The 15,745-nt window shown below is 35.4% G+C and overlaps 1 protein-coding gene across 6 annotated transcripts in view; it reads right to left on the bottom strand.

The window, feature by feature from the left end:
- LOC131941256 (5'-AMP-activated protein kinase subunit beta-2) overlaps positions 1-15,745 on the bottom strand; it is a 16,742-nt gene extending 997 nt beyond the window's left edge. Inside the window, exons 1-8 of one of the 6 annotated variants that reach the window (XM_059300386.1) lie at positions 15,569-15,745; positions 13,338-13,457; positions 9,308-9,465; positions 6,759-6,852; positions 3,368-3,388; positions 1,440-1,548; positions 559-683; positions 116-184 (exon numbers count right to left, since the gene is read on the bottom strand). In XM_059300386.1, coding sequence (XP_059156369.1) covers positions 116-184; positions 559-683; positions 1,440-1,548; positions 3,368-3,388; positions 6,759-6,852; positions 9,308-9,465; positions 13,338-13,451 — 690 coding nt within the window. In that variant the 5' untranslated portion in view covers positions 13,452-13,457; positions 15,569-15,745. The other 5 variants (XM_059300388.1, XM_059300387.1, XM_059300389.1 and 2 more) reach the window with 5 other exon arrangements.

The following is a 15,745-nucleotide window of genomic DNA, read 5'->3' as shown; positions in this document are numbered from 1 at the left end:
TAACGCTAAGAAAACAGAAGCGAAGAGCTTTCTGTATGAAAATGTGATAGATCCACAATTGGGTCACATTAGTAGCAAATGAGTTAAGGTGGACCTGTATTACAAGTTAGCTTACCTTGATGGATAATGCATACAGGTGATTCAACATCACATGATTTGGTTCTGGCAGTAAGGAAGGTTCAACCTGGTCAAATATATCATTTCATACATGTGGTCAAATATATCTCATTTCATACATGTGGTCAAATATATCTCATTTCATACATGTGGTCAAATATATCTCATTTCATACATGTGGTCAAATATACCTAGTTAAATACATGTGGTAAACTATTTCTGATTAAATTTAGTTTAAAAATTTCCAGAAGTTTTAATAATGTATTGGCTGAAAGTTTTCTTTTATATTCTCATTCTGCTAAAATATTAGAATTTGCAATTCAGACAAGTTCTATCTCTTGTGATTGGGTTTTGTGTGTATACCATCCCTAACTTGCCAAATGTTAAGACTGGCCAGAGCTACCACAACTTCAAGGCATGGATAAAGTTTCTGTTACTTACATGAGCTGGGGTATCTTTATTTAAAATGACTTGCAACAACTGAGGTGGGAGGAAGGGGGGACCACTGTGTTTGCCTTCTGTAGTACCACGGGGAGGAATTTCTTGTCCATAATCATTTTTGTCAGCTGATCAATGAAAATTTTGGAAAAACAAAATTTTAAAACTCTGAAAACTTGCAATATGTTACAAAACATCGCTAAACCAACTCTCTACATTCTAGTCTGCTAAACACTAACCTACCATTTGCAATAATGTCAGTTCTTAATATCACAATCTAATGTTGTGGAGGCAAATTAAATTCCCTAACTAATCTAAACAATTAATTTAGTGTATACAAATTTAATTACAAGATATGGTATATTGTACTGGTGGTGGGAGAATAATTAGTTACAAAATAAATTTGTGAATGCAGTTTGCTAGATATGTAGTCTATGTTGCCTGGCGACTGGGTGTAATCCAGGCAGAGACCAACATTCATTAATAATATCTAGTTCTCAAGCCTCCTACATTCATTAATAATATCTAGTTCTCAAGCCTCCAACATTCATTAATAATATCTAGTTCTCAAGCCTCCTACATTCATTAATAATATCTAGTTCTCAAGCCTCCTACATTCATTAATAATATCTAGTTCTCAAGCCTCCAACATTCATTAATAATATCTAGTTCTCAAGCCTCCTACATTCATTAATAATATCTAGTTCTCAAGCCTCCTACATTCATTAATAATATCTAGTTCTCAAGCCTCCTACATTCATTAATAATATCTAGTTCTCAAGCCTCCTATACATGGGATCACCACAAACATATTTTTGGAGGAACTTTTCCTATGGTCCCCAGAAAGTATGCCTAACACATTCAATAAAAAAATGAAGCTTCACCTTTTTTAGCTGCCCTTCCATCTATAGCCAGGGCCTCGAAAGCATCAAAGTCTGACCTCTTGACCCTCATTGTGTTATTCTGAGTGCCGATATCACTATTAGTCACAGGCTGAAACAGAGTTTACTTTGTAAATAAACATGACACAGGCACCTGCAGTACAGCGGTCCTGGCCAACACAAATAATGACAGCTGCTCATTTGGATCATCCGCCAAAGGTAAGGTGGACAATCCACCAAAGGTAAGGTGGACGATCAACCAAAAGTAAGGGGGGACAATCCACCAAAGGTAAGGAGGACAATCTGCCAAAGGTAAGGTGGACAATCCACCAAAGGTAAGGTGGACAATCCAACAAAGGTAAGGTGGACAATCCACCAAAGGTAAGGTAAACAAACCACCCCTCCAACTGGTGGGAAAGAATTCTGTGTACTCCAACTGTTAGGTTATCAAACGAATGTTTAGTGAAAGTAAAATCCAGGTAAAACAAATATGTCATTGGTTATGCGGGGGAGGATCTGGCAAGTATGTCATGGGGAGTAGGGTATTCAAGCTTGATACAAATATCTGTATGTCATGGGGAGTAATGTATTCGAGCTTGATACAAATATCTGTATGTCATGGGGAATAGGGTAGTCAAGCTTGATACAAATATCTGTATGTCATGGGGAGTAGGGTATTCAAGCTTGATACAAATATCTATGTCATGACCAGCTGCTGTTAGGAAATGTTTATAATTTGGACGGGGGGACAATAAACACCTCAACCCCTTCGCTGTGTAAGTCTGACATTCTACTCAGTCATCAGATATAAAACAAAGTGAGGCAAGAGATGGACTGGAACCCACACGGAAGAAAAAATGTTGGCTGACATAAACAATCCTGGAGACAGTTGAAAGCAACGTAAGGGCTGCAGAGATTACATTGTAATCAGCAGACGTATGATGCGCCTGACATTGTAATCAGCAGACATATGATGCGCCTGACATTGTAATCAGCAGACGTATGATGCGCCTGACATTGTAATCAGCAGACGTATGATGCGCCTGACATTGTAATCAGCAGACATATGATGCGCCTGACATTGTAATCAGCAGACGTATGATGCGCCTGACATTGTAATCAGCAGACGTATAATGCGTCTGACATTGTAATCAGCAGACGTATGATGCGCCTGACATTGTAATCAGCAGACGTATGATGCGCCTGACATTGTAATCAGCAGACGTATGATGCGCCTGACATTGTAATCAGCAGACGTATGATGCGCCTGACATTGTAATCAGCAGACGTATGATGCGCCTGACATTGTAATCAGCAGTCGTATGATGCGCCTGACATTGTAATCAGCAGACGTATGATGCGCCTGACATTGTAATCAGCAGACGTATGATGCGCCTGACATTGTAATCAGCAGACGTATAATGCGCCTGACATTATTGGCTACCACCAACAGCTACAGAAGGCAAAGAGAAATATATGCTCTCGCATTGGTCACAATAAATGCAACAGTGGGGCATTAGAGTCCCAGAAAATTGTAATAGATTGAATTCTTTCATTAAAAAAAAATGGAACTTTGTTTTGTTATTGAAACATGGCATGTGGAGTGGCGGAGGAGATAAAGACATCTGGAGAGTAAGCGGGTCACATCTGGCCTCAATGTTACAGCACTACCAAGAATCTACTCACACAACAGTGTTTTATATCATACTTACTAGCTTTAAAACAAAGACGAAGCACAGCGAAAGGGTTATAGTGAGTTATATAAAAATTTGGTATTTTTTTAAAACCATGCAAAAATATATGTACCAATAATAGCAAATATTGGATAGAATAATGAAATAGTCTGAGAATAAAAGACAAGACTGAGTTCCTGAAATGCTAAATCAAGACATTTCACAACTCTGCCCTGCCGAGTCATCTAAGATACTTACAGTGCGAGAGTAGGAGGACCTCTGCAATAAACACAAGTACAAGTTATTGGTGTCAACCAGACCTAGTTAGGTCACATGCCCCGCTACCTCCATGCAATCACTTGCTGATAGAGAAACTATTTACCTCCATGCAATCACTTGCTGATAGAGAACCTATTTACAGGCTAGTGTGGATTTAATGGGCGGTAGGATGTGCCAGCAAAACTGTGTGTACATGAGACATCACAGCTAGACAAAACATGCAGTTCCCCACAACAACACAGAACAGCAGACCGTGGTGCAGCTAGCAAGTGCTGTGAGTCACCAGGACCTTACACTAGTTACAATAGAATGTAGCATGGATCTGACTAGTTACACTACAATAGAAAGTAGCATGGATCTGACTAGTTACACTACAATAGAAAGTAGCATGGATCTGACTAGTTACACTACAATAGAAAGTAGCATGGATCTGACTAGTTACACTACAATAGAAAGTAGCATGGATCTGACTAGTTACACTACAATAGAAAGTAGCATGGATCTGACTAGTTACACTACAATAGAAAGTAGCATGGATCTGACTAGTTACACTACAATAGAAAGTAGCATGGATCTGACCAGTTACACTACAATAGAAAGTAGCATGGATCTGACTAGTTACACTACAATAGAAAGTAGCATGGATCTGACTAGTTACACTACAATAGAAAGTAGCATGGATCTGACTAGTTACACTACAATAGAAAGTAGCATGGATCTGACTAGTTACACTACAATAGAAAGTAGCATGGATCTGACTAGTTACACTACAATAGAAAGTAGCATGGATCTGACTAGTTACACTACAATAGAAAGTAGCATGGATCTGACCAGTTACACTACAATAGAAAGTAGCATGAATCTGACCAGTTACACTACAATAGAAAGTAGCATGGATCTGACCAGTTACACTACAATAGAAAGTAGCATGGATCTGACTAGTTACACTACAATAGAAAGTAGCATGGATCTGACTAGTTACACTACAATAGAAAGTAGCATGGATCTGACTAGTTACACTACAATAGAAAGTAGCATGGATCTGACCGGTTCCATGACAAATGATCTCAGGACAAATGATCTCAGACAAAATATCTCAGACAAAATATCTCACGGACAAATGATCTCAGGACAAATGATCTCAAGGACAAATGATCTCACGGACAAAAGATACCAGGACAAAATATATCAAGACAAATGATACCATGGACAAATGATCTCAGACAAAATATCTCACAGCAAAATTTTAATAGTGTATACGATAATTTTAGTTGTTTTGAACATTTTTTATTGATTGGCATGTGGTTTTGTTTATTTTTTTACACATAATAATTGTGGGTAAAATAAATTTGGCAAACTTAACAAAACATCACAAGATTTATTAAACTTAATTTTTGTAATAGCAGATCTTCAGGTTTCTAACGTAAAACCATTGTTTTTATTGCATAATCAACACAAATATAATGCTTACGTTTCTTTGCTGACAATCGTATGGCTATGATCACACCTATCCAATAATATGTGATCGTCTACTATTGTGTGAACTCTTGCTCGACATAAATTCACTAGAAACTAAGTTCCTATAACCTTTCTACGATGTAACGTAAGAGGTCATAGCTGAGTAATCACCACTAATACTGCTTTGTTTGCATACACAATATGACGAACTTTGCTCCGCGATGACCGCTGTCGTTTAAATAAGCATTTGTCACCTGATCACTAAGGTGTGACCGACGCATAACTATTGACTAGTTGTATTGTCCATGGAGGGCGGATGTCTTTCCAATAAGGCATGTCTCTGCTATCAAAGCGGGCGGCCACCTTGATACGAAGGTGTGTCTTTATTGTTATTTCATTCCCCTTGATATAGTTTCATCAACCTGACATGGTAGGTTTGTCTCATGTTTTGCAAGCCCACCTATGCTATCTATAGAACAATTTCTTTAAACTTCGCATACTATATTAGTAATCTTAATTTTAAAATGTTTAGTGGAATGTGACAAATTTATGCGGCAAACATTTCTTACAATTATTAAATTGGCCTATAAACAAAATTAAATTTAAAAAACCAATATGAAAAAAAAATTCAGATCAACTAAAATCATCCTACACACTATTAAAATTTTGCTGTGAGATATTTTGTCTGAGATATTTTGTCTGAGATCAATTGTCCATGGTACCATTTGTCCTGATATATTTTGTCCTGGTATCTTTTGTCCGTGAGATCATTTGTCCTTGAGATCATTTGTCCTGAAATCATTTGTCCTGAGATCATTTGTCCGTGAGATATTTTGTCTGAGATATTTTGTCTGAGATCATTTGTCCTGAGATCATTTGTCCTGTCACCATCTGACCAGTTACACTACAATAGAAAGTAGCATGGATCTGACTAGTTACACTACAATAGAAAGTAGCATGGATCTGACTAGTTACACTACAATAGAAAGTAGCATGGATCTGACTAGTTACACTACAATAGAAAGTAGCATGGATCTGACAGTATTTGGCTGGGGTTGAGAAAAAAGGTGTGCAAATAAAAGGTGTGGGTGTAAAGATGAGCGCTGGCTGGCAGTGGTTGATTGAATAAAACACACACAGTGCTGGGTACACCAGTTAAAGCAACTCAAGCACCAACCAATGGGACATGCACAGCTTTCTGACAATATGTACAGTTAGTGAGACCCTTTGGATACAACTAGTGAGACCCTTTGGATACAACTAGTAAGACCACATGGATACAACAAGCGAGACTACAATACAGATAGACAAAAAACACTACCAGCTTAAAACAAGGAAACTTTCAGTGGAAGCAGTTCTTAACTGGCCACTACAATAGTAGCCTGCCATGGCCAATAGACTTTTTACAAGTTAAATTGGGCTGACAATCCCAAGAAGAGAATATTTAAATCCTCTCTATGGAATGAAGAAATTTTAATTTTCTTCTATCGAATTAAGACATGTTTAAGTCATATATATTCTATTGATTAGTATTCAAGCTCTTAATGAAGAATTTGAAAACTGATATGTTCCAGTTGAAAGCAAACAGAGTAATTGCTGACTATGTACAATGTGTGTAGCGGTGAGGTTAGTTGTAGCAACATCCATGCCATGTAAATATTTCATATCACAAATTCTATTTACAACCATTTATGCAGAATTTAAAAACTATTTTTAGTAGCAAAAGCAGATTTGTTTGGCATTTTCTTATTTTAGTTATGGTATTTAAAAATGATCAGAATTCTTAACTTCTCAACACAAAACTTCACCTATTAACTGTGTGTGGGTGTGAGGAGGGTATGTACATATTGTCAGAATATCTGCACATCACAGTCAACACAAAACCATCTTTATTACAGCTGATTAGACTTACATCATTGGGAGAATTGACCCACTGACCATCCACAAAAAACTTGTACTGATGGTCACCCTCAGGTAAGTCCAAGATTGTGTAGAAATCTCCATGGCTGTGTAGAGAAACAAGAAAGCTATCATTCAAGGGTTCATCAAACAAATTATACATTACACTGTAGAGAAACAAGAAAGCTATCATTCAAGGGTTCATCAAACAAATTATACATTACACTGTAGAGAAACAAGAAAGCTATCATTCAAGGGTTCATCAAACAAATTATACATTACACTGTAGAGAAACAAGAAAGCTATCATTCAAGGGTTCATCAAACAAATTATACATTACACTGTAGAGAAACAAGACAGCTATCATTCAAGGGTTCATCAAACAAATTATACATTACACTGTAGAGAAACAAGAAAGCTATCATTCAAGGGTTCATCAAACAAATTATACATTACACTGTAGAGAAACAAGAAAGCTATCATTCAAGGGTTCATCAAACAAATTATACATTACACTGTAGAGAAACAAGAAAGCTATCATTTAAGGGTTCATCAAACAAATTATACATTACACTGTAGAGAAACAAGAAAGCTATCATTCAAGGGTTCATCAAACAAATTATACATTACACTGTAGAGAAACAAGAAAGCTATCATTCAAGGGTTCATCTAACAAATTATACATTACACTGTAGAGAAACAAGAAAGCTATCATTCAAGGGTTCATCAAACAAATTATACATTACACTGTAGAGAAACAAGAAAGCTATCATTTAAGGGTTCATCAAACAAATTATACATTACACTGTAGAGAAACAAGAAAGCTATCATTCAAGGGTTCATCAAACAAATTATACATTACACTGTAGAGAAACAAGAAAGCTATCATTCAAGGGTTCATCAAACAAATTATACATTACACTGTAGAGAAACAAGACAGCTATCATTCAACGGTTCATCAAACAAATTATACATTACACTGTAGAGAAACAAGAAAGCTATCATTCAAGGGTTCATCAAACAAATTATACATTACACTGTAGAGAAACAAGAAAGCTATCATTCAAGGGTTCATCAAACAAATTATACATTACACTGTAGAGAAACAAGAAAGCTATCATTCAAGGGTTCATCAAACAAATTATACATTACACTGTAGAGAAACAAGAAAGCTATCATTCAAGGGCTCATCAAACAAATTATACATTACACTGTAGAGAAACAAGACAGCTATCATTCAAGGGTTCATCAAACAAATTATACATTACACTGTAGAGAAACAAGAAAGCTATCATTCAAGGGTTCATCAAACAAATTATACATTACACTGTAGAGAAACAAGAAAGCTATCATTCAAGGGTTCATCAAACAAATTATACATTACACTGTAGAGAAACAAGAAAGCTATCATTTAAGGGTTCATCAAACAAATTATACATTACACTGTAGAGAAACAAGAAAGCTATCATTCAAGGGTTCATCAAACAAATTATACATTACACTGTAGAGAAACAAGAAAGCTATCATTCAAGGGTTCATCAAACAAATTATACATTACACTGTAGAGAAACAAGAAAGCTATCATTTAAGGGTTCATCAAACAAATTATACATTACACTGTAGAGAAACAAGAAAGCTATCATTCAAGGGTTCATCAAACAAATTATACATTACACTGTAGAGAAACAAGAAAGCTATCATTCAAGGGTTCATCTAACAAATTATACATTACACTGTAGAGAAACAAGAAAGCTATCATTCAAGGGTTCATCAAACAAATTATACATTACACTGTAGAGAAACAAGAAAGCTATCATTTAAGGGTTCATCAAACAAATTATACATTACACTGTAGAGAAACAAGAAAGCTATCATTCAAGGGTTCATCAAACAAATTATACATTACACTGTAGAGAAACAAGAAAGCTATCATTCAAGGGTTCATCAAACAAATTATACATTACACTGTAGAGAAACAAGAAAGCTATCATTTAAGGGTTCATCAAACAAATTATACATTACACTGTAGAGAAACAAGAAAGCTATCATTCAAGGGTTCATCAAACAAATTATACATTACACTGTAGAGAAACAAGAAAGCTATCATTCAAGGGTTCATCAAACAAATTATACATTACACTGTAGAGAAACAAGAAAGCTATCATTTAAGGGTTCATCAAACAAATTATACATTACACTGTAGAGAAACAAGAAAGCTATCATTCAAGGGTTCATCAAACAAATTATACATTACACTGTAGAGAAACAAGAAAGCTATCATTCAAGGGTTCATCAAACAAATTATACATTACATTTTTATAAAAGATGTCTTTTTTTTTTTACAAAACATGATTTAAATAGTACAATGACCAAAGTGTATGAGTGTTTAAGGAGGTTGGTAGAGCGTTGAAGAAAAAAAGGTTGCGGGCGGAGTAGAGTGTAGGAATAAAAAGATTGAAGGTGGAGTGGAGTGTTGAAGAAAAAAGGTTGCAGGTGGAGTAGAGTGTAGGAATAAAAAGATTGAAAATGGAGTGGAGTGTTGAAGAAAAAAGGTTGCTTGACCTTTTAGCCAATGGGATCTTTGTTTTCCAGTTGTTGAAGCTGCCTGCTAGAAAAACCTCCTTTCCTCCCCCTTCCCACTTGAAGACTGTGGGCAGAAGTTTGTTGCCAGGTGTGACACTGATGTCTTGACCTGGGGTCAGGGTTGCTGCCCTCTGGCGCTAAAGTCAAATTCAAACAACTCACATGAGTAGTCAGGTAAAAATTACATGAGTCACAGACATAGTGCAATACATGAGTAGTCAGGTCAAAATTACATGAGTCACAGACATATTGCAATACATGAGTAGTCAGGTCAAAATTACATGAGTCACTGACATAGTGCAATACATGAGTAGTCAGGTCAAAATTACATGAGTCACAGACATATTGCAATACATGAGTAGTCAGGTCAAAATTACATGAGTCACTGACATAGTGCAATACATGGGCAGTCATGTAAAGATTACATCATTCACAGAAGCAATCAACTAAGCAGTGAAGACACGACACACTGTAACCATGCTGGCCCAGTCAACATAGAGCGGAGTGGACGCTAGCTTTTTACAACTAATATAAAGTGGAGTGGACACAAGCTTTTTACAACTAATATAAAGTGGAGTGGACACAAGCTTTTTACAACTAATATAAAGTGGAGTGGACGCTAGCTTTTTACAACTAATATAAAGTGGAGTGGACGCTAGCTTTTTACAACTAATATAAAGTGGAGTGGACGCTAGCTTTTTACAACTAATATAAAGTGGAGTGGACACAAGCTTTTTACAACTAATATAAAGTGGAGTGGACACAAGCTTTTTACAACTAATATAAACCAGAGAGGACACTAGCATGTTACAACCAAAATCAAAAGATCATGTACACAGCCCCAGTAGTTGTCATGTATCAAAAGATCATGCACACAACCCCAGTAGTTGTCATGTATCAAAAGATCATGTACACAACCCCAGTAGTTGTCATGTATCAAAAGATCATGTACACAACCCAGGTAGTTATGTATCAAAAGATCATGTACACAACCCCAGTAGTTGTCATGTATCAAAAGATCATGTACACAACCCCAGTAGTTGTCATGTATCAAAAGATCATGTACACAACCCCAGTAGTTGTCATGTATCAAAAGATCATGCACACAACCCTGTCATGTATCTTCTACCTGGCACAAGAACTGGTTGTAAAACTAGGTCAGCAGTTTACCTGGAGCATCTGTTACATCCCCCCTCCCACACACACACACAGGCTGCTAAAATATCATGTTCACACAGTAAGGCATTTAAAAAGTACTAGAACATTGTGTGGAGCGACATTTTAACTTAAGCATTTTAACCCTAACCCTTAACTCAAGCATTTCACTTTTATTGTACAACTTTACAGCTACAACACTACATCTTTTCAGCTACAACACTACACCTTTAGGGCTAGAACACTACACCTTTACGGCTACAACACTACACCTTTACGGCTACAACACTACACCTTTACGGCTACAACACTACACCTTTACGGCTACAACACTACACCTTTACGGCTACAACACTACACCTTTACGGCTACAACACTGCACCTTTACGGCTACAACACTACACCTTTAGGGCTACAACACTATACCTTTACGGCTACAACACTACACCTTTACGGCTACAACACTACACCTTTACGGCTACAACACTACACCTTTACAACTACAACACTACACCTTCACAGCTACAACACTACACCTTTACAACTACCAGACAATAGCCTAACAATAATATACATGAGGCAAGTTGTGGATAAGAAACTAGACAGGTCAGGATTAATCACATTCTTAATTTCAGACAGATGACATTTGAAGCATACATTAAATATGTATAATTAAAATAATTTTAGCTAGTATGTACTAAAATACATATTTAAATCTTCAGCAATGGCCACTTGCAAAGTACAACTTTTTATTAAAAAAATTTAGTGTTCTTATGATAAGGATTTGTGGTCACTTTAACACTATATTCATGGATTCGTTTTTTTATGTGCTAATCATGCACTTATATGGTTTGCTTTCAATTACAACAATACTTCTGTAGAAGAAAAATTAAAATGGAATGATTCTCATAAAACTTAAAAATCACTTTATTAAATAAACTGCAGTGGGAATAAAAGCCTTGAACTAGTGTATAAACTAGAGAAATCATTAGATTTGTGACATGATTCAACTCTAAAAAAAAAATGACCGAGAAGCAAGCTAACATAACCTCAGCTCATTACAAATTTAACAAAGGCTTAACATGGTAGCCAATTATTGACACATGCTTTTAAAGAAATAAGAATGGCTTAATTAATTAAGATGGTATTAAAAGGAAACAAACTTTTAATTTCAAGGAAAATAGATAATCCAATGATAGCCTACACATTTTTATCAAGCAATTACTGATCACACATTTGTCTAAAAAACTGTATTACTGTATTAGGCTACTTAAAGATGTAGGCCCTAAATGAAGTATCTCACAAAGATAAATAAAAAACAGAAATATATTTTACTGTAGTGTTGTAGCCGTAAAGGTGTAGTGTTGTAGTCTCAACTTTAAAAAAATGGACTTGACCAAGATTTCTAGTTCTGGAGTCTAATTCAGTTTTTTGTTAAAAACTATTACAAACCATGACAAATATATGAATGAGTTAGGCCTAGGTGGAATAAAAATGTCAACAAGGTTGTGTACTAAGTTATTTTATTTATTAGGCCTAGAATACTAGATTCTAGTTCTAGGATCTAACAACTTGCCCGTACTAAAATAAGGTTTAGATTATGGCTTATGCACTTTAAAAAATACCTCGGCATTTTCATTATCCATGCTGTCGTCACTTTTTATGACCAATCGTAAAAACAGTCAAGCAAATAAAATAAATCACAAAATTAAACATGAGGGCTAAAGTTACACGGAAGTAATACCTAATAAATAATTGGCAGACGTCACAACATGTGTCGTCGTCTGCCACTTCACTTAATAATAATAAACGGTCCGGTCTGGTCCTCGCTTCATTTTCCCGTCCCAAACCGAGGGAAAGGCGAAGGTCGCAGGAGAAAACAACCTTATCTTCTGCATTGGGACACGCTTGTTATACACTGACGTTATCTTACCTCTTCTACTAAGCGGTTGATAAAAGAGTCACCTCTGGCCATCCTTGACAAAGCAAGGACTGATACTAATTGCCTAAAATGTCAACAACACACATTCAGAGGAGAATCTATCAAGCAGACACCATGGAGCAGCTTCCCACGACGTAAACAAGAATCTGGGTTATTTAGCATTTTCGTGGCCTTCACCTTCCTTTCGAAGTTGAAAGGCCAAGCACATGAGGGGAAAAAAATCAATAGCGTGCTATTTTTAGTTGCCGTGACCCGAAAGGTGGAATACCGAACTACATAAGAGCTCAGTAACATAGTGTGTTAGCAGTGTGTGTGTGGGTCGTTGACCCAGCCGAGACTTTGGGACAACAATAACCTGTTCAACTTTTATTACGTTCGTGTCCTTAAGACCTACTTGAAAACGCGTCTACATTACGGCCTTGCTATGCTCTATCCCAACGTAGACTAGATTTTAGAAAGTGACTAGGGATAAAACTTATGATAGAATCTAAATCTATAAACGATATTGTGTCTAGATATAGATAATAGCGATCATGTTTCTATTTTATTTAATAGTTCATGTTACCACGTAGGCCTAAATAAATAATTAAAGTAGGCCTACAACCTCAGTAATATTATCAGTTTACTAATTTTCAAACATTAAAAACCAAACAATAATTAAACTGTGAAGGCCTACATACATATTTAAGTGTAACAAAAATCTGTTCCCCCACTTAAGAGAAAGGACAGAGCCAACTTTCTATAAAAGCCAGCTTGTAAGACGGAGATGATATAAAAAAAAAAACATGGACTTACACAAAACAAGATTTGATAGTTTATTGATACCAATAGAGTTTATCAAAAATAATCAGACAAGCCATGGTGAGCTATAAAGAATTGAAGCCAAACAGAAAGAATGAAAAAGTGACTTACCCTATAAGTAGGTTCATAGCTCTCTGACTCAGCATATCTGGTGTTGGCTGTTAGGGTGGGGGCAGTGTCCTCTCCTGACCCATGACGGTTTTTGGCTGAACTGCTATTTCCCATAATAATCTAGATCATTTCAACACTTAGTTAATGCTATTTCCCATAATAATCTAGATCATTTCAACACTTAGTTAATGCTATTTCCCATAATAATCTAGATCATTTCAACACTTAGTTAATGCTATTTCCCATAATAATCTAGATCATTTCAACACTTAGTTAATGCTATTTCCCATAATAATCTAGATCATTTCAACACTTAGTTAATGCTATTAACCATAATAATCTAGATCATTTCAACACTTAGTTAATGCTATTTCCCATAATAATCTAGATAATTTCAACACTTAGTTAATGCTATTTCCCATAATAATCTATATCATTTCAACACTTAGTTAATGCTATTTCCCATAATAATCTAGATCATTTCAACACTTAGTTAATGCTATTTCCCATAATAATCTAGATCATTTCAACACTTAGTTAATGCTATTTCCCATAATAATCTAGATCATTTCAACACTTAGTTAATGCTATTTCCCATAATAATCTAGATCATTTCAACACTTAGTTAATGCTATTTCCCATAATAATCTAGATCATTTCAACACTTAGTTAATGCTATTTCCCATAATAATCTAGATCATTTCAACACTTAGTTAATGCTATTAACCATAATAATCTAGATCATTTCAACACTTAGTTAATGCTATTTCCCATAATAATCTAGATAATTTCAACACTTAGTTAATGCTATTTCCCATAATAATCTATATCATTTCAACACTTAGTTAATGCTATTTCCCATAATAATCTAGATCATTTCAACACTTAGTTAATGCTATTTCCCATAATAATCTAGATCATTTCAACACTTAGTTAATGCTATTTCCCATAATAATCTAGATCATTTCAACACTTAGTTAAAAAAAACATTCATACAGGCCCCTACTATTTTATATTTAGTAGCCCTAAACCAAACCATAGCATTCTGTGACAGTAAGTCTACTCATAATTCAACAAGTTAAAAGCTACCATTACTACTAACTCTGGCCTTCTCAACTTTCATTGATAGCCAGTATCAAATTAAGTTAGACTTGCACAAATAAACAGCTATTAATGATTTGATAATTATATTTTCTTAATAACCTGCAATAGACTGCAAAGCCGGACTAGACTAATTATTTGACAAACAATTAAAATGCAATTAGCCTAGGCCTACAAAAAATGACATTTAAATAGCATTTAGAATATAGATCTAGATCTTATAGCTTTACACTTAGCCTATGGGAAGCAATGCAATTTTGTTTTTTAAATTAAGCACACTCCAAGTTTATGATAAGTGTGTTGCATAGACAGCTAGTAAATTAGTTAGGCCTAGGGCTATTCAATTTAAGAATTCTTACTGAGCCCAACTCTACAGTCTACAACACAGATCTACTTTACTAGACCTAGATTAAGCTATAGGGCATAGGCCTAGACCTAGATCTATGTAGTTTAATTAGAAAACGAATCTTATTTAGATCTAGATCTAGATCTAGATATCTTTTAATTAGGCCTAGGCCTAATTCTCTAGCAAAACTAAATAAAAACAAGTTGGACCACCGGTGGATTCTAAAATCAAGATCCGATCAGTAACAATAATCAATGCAATAATAGGCCAAATAAAACAATTGTGGTGTCTCATTGAAAGTGATTAAGTAATTACTAACTTCAAGGCTAATTAGTAATTAGCTTAATTAGTTTTAATTAGGCTCTACATTTTAAATAATAACCCGAGTCATTTACAAATTTTACTAAAATTCTAACTCTAACGTGACAATTTTAAAATAATAATTTAAAATTTTTTTAGGCCTATAGGCCTAATATTAAATATTAAAATAAACCAGGCCTACTGAATTATGCTAGAATCTAGATCTATGTAGATCTACTTGATGGACTATCACAACTTAATAACTGTATTCGCGGGTGACAATTGCTCACTGGTCACAATATGTCAGCCCAGCACTCAGTATTGATGTAAACAACTACACCTCGCAAACTCGTGCCTGGTGGAGACTCGCGGGACAAACTAGATTTCTATCTCTGCTTGAATGATGACTGCGCAGCAATACGTAACACAGTAATTCGCCTTTAATAATAATAGAAGTAGAACAAAAAGTACTTCATGTTATAACCTTGTATTAATGCTTATTTCCTGACACAGGAAAAAGATGAATGAAGATGCTATCCCTCAGTTAAAAATACAGAAAGTCTAAAATATTGCGTCACTTGCATGGCTTTCACAAGAAAACTATTAGTTCATCTAGCCTAACTCTTCTGAGAGCGTAAACAAAAATGGTGGATCATGTGGC

This window comes from Physella acuta, unplaced genomic scaffold, assembly GCF_028476545.2.
Source record: "Physella acuta isolate Inbredline_101_S28 unplaced genomic scaffold, ASM2847654v3 ptg000353l, whole genome shotgun sequence".
In the NCBI taxonomy this organism is placed as follows: Eukaryota; Metazoa; Mollusca; class Gastropoda; family Physidae; genus Physella; species Physella acuta.
Note: the sequence above shows the minus strand (reverse complement) of the source record. Positions and strands in the feature narration are given on the sequence as shown.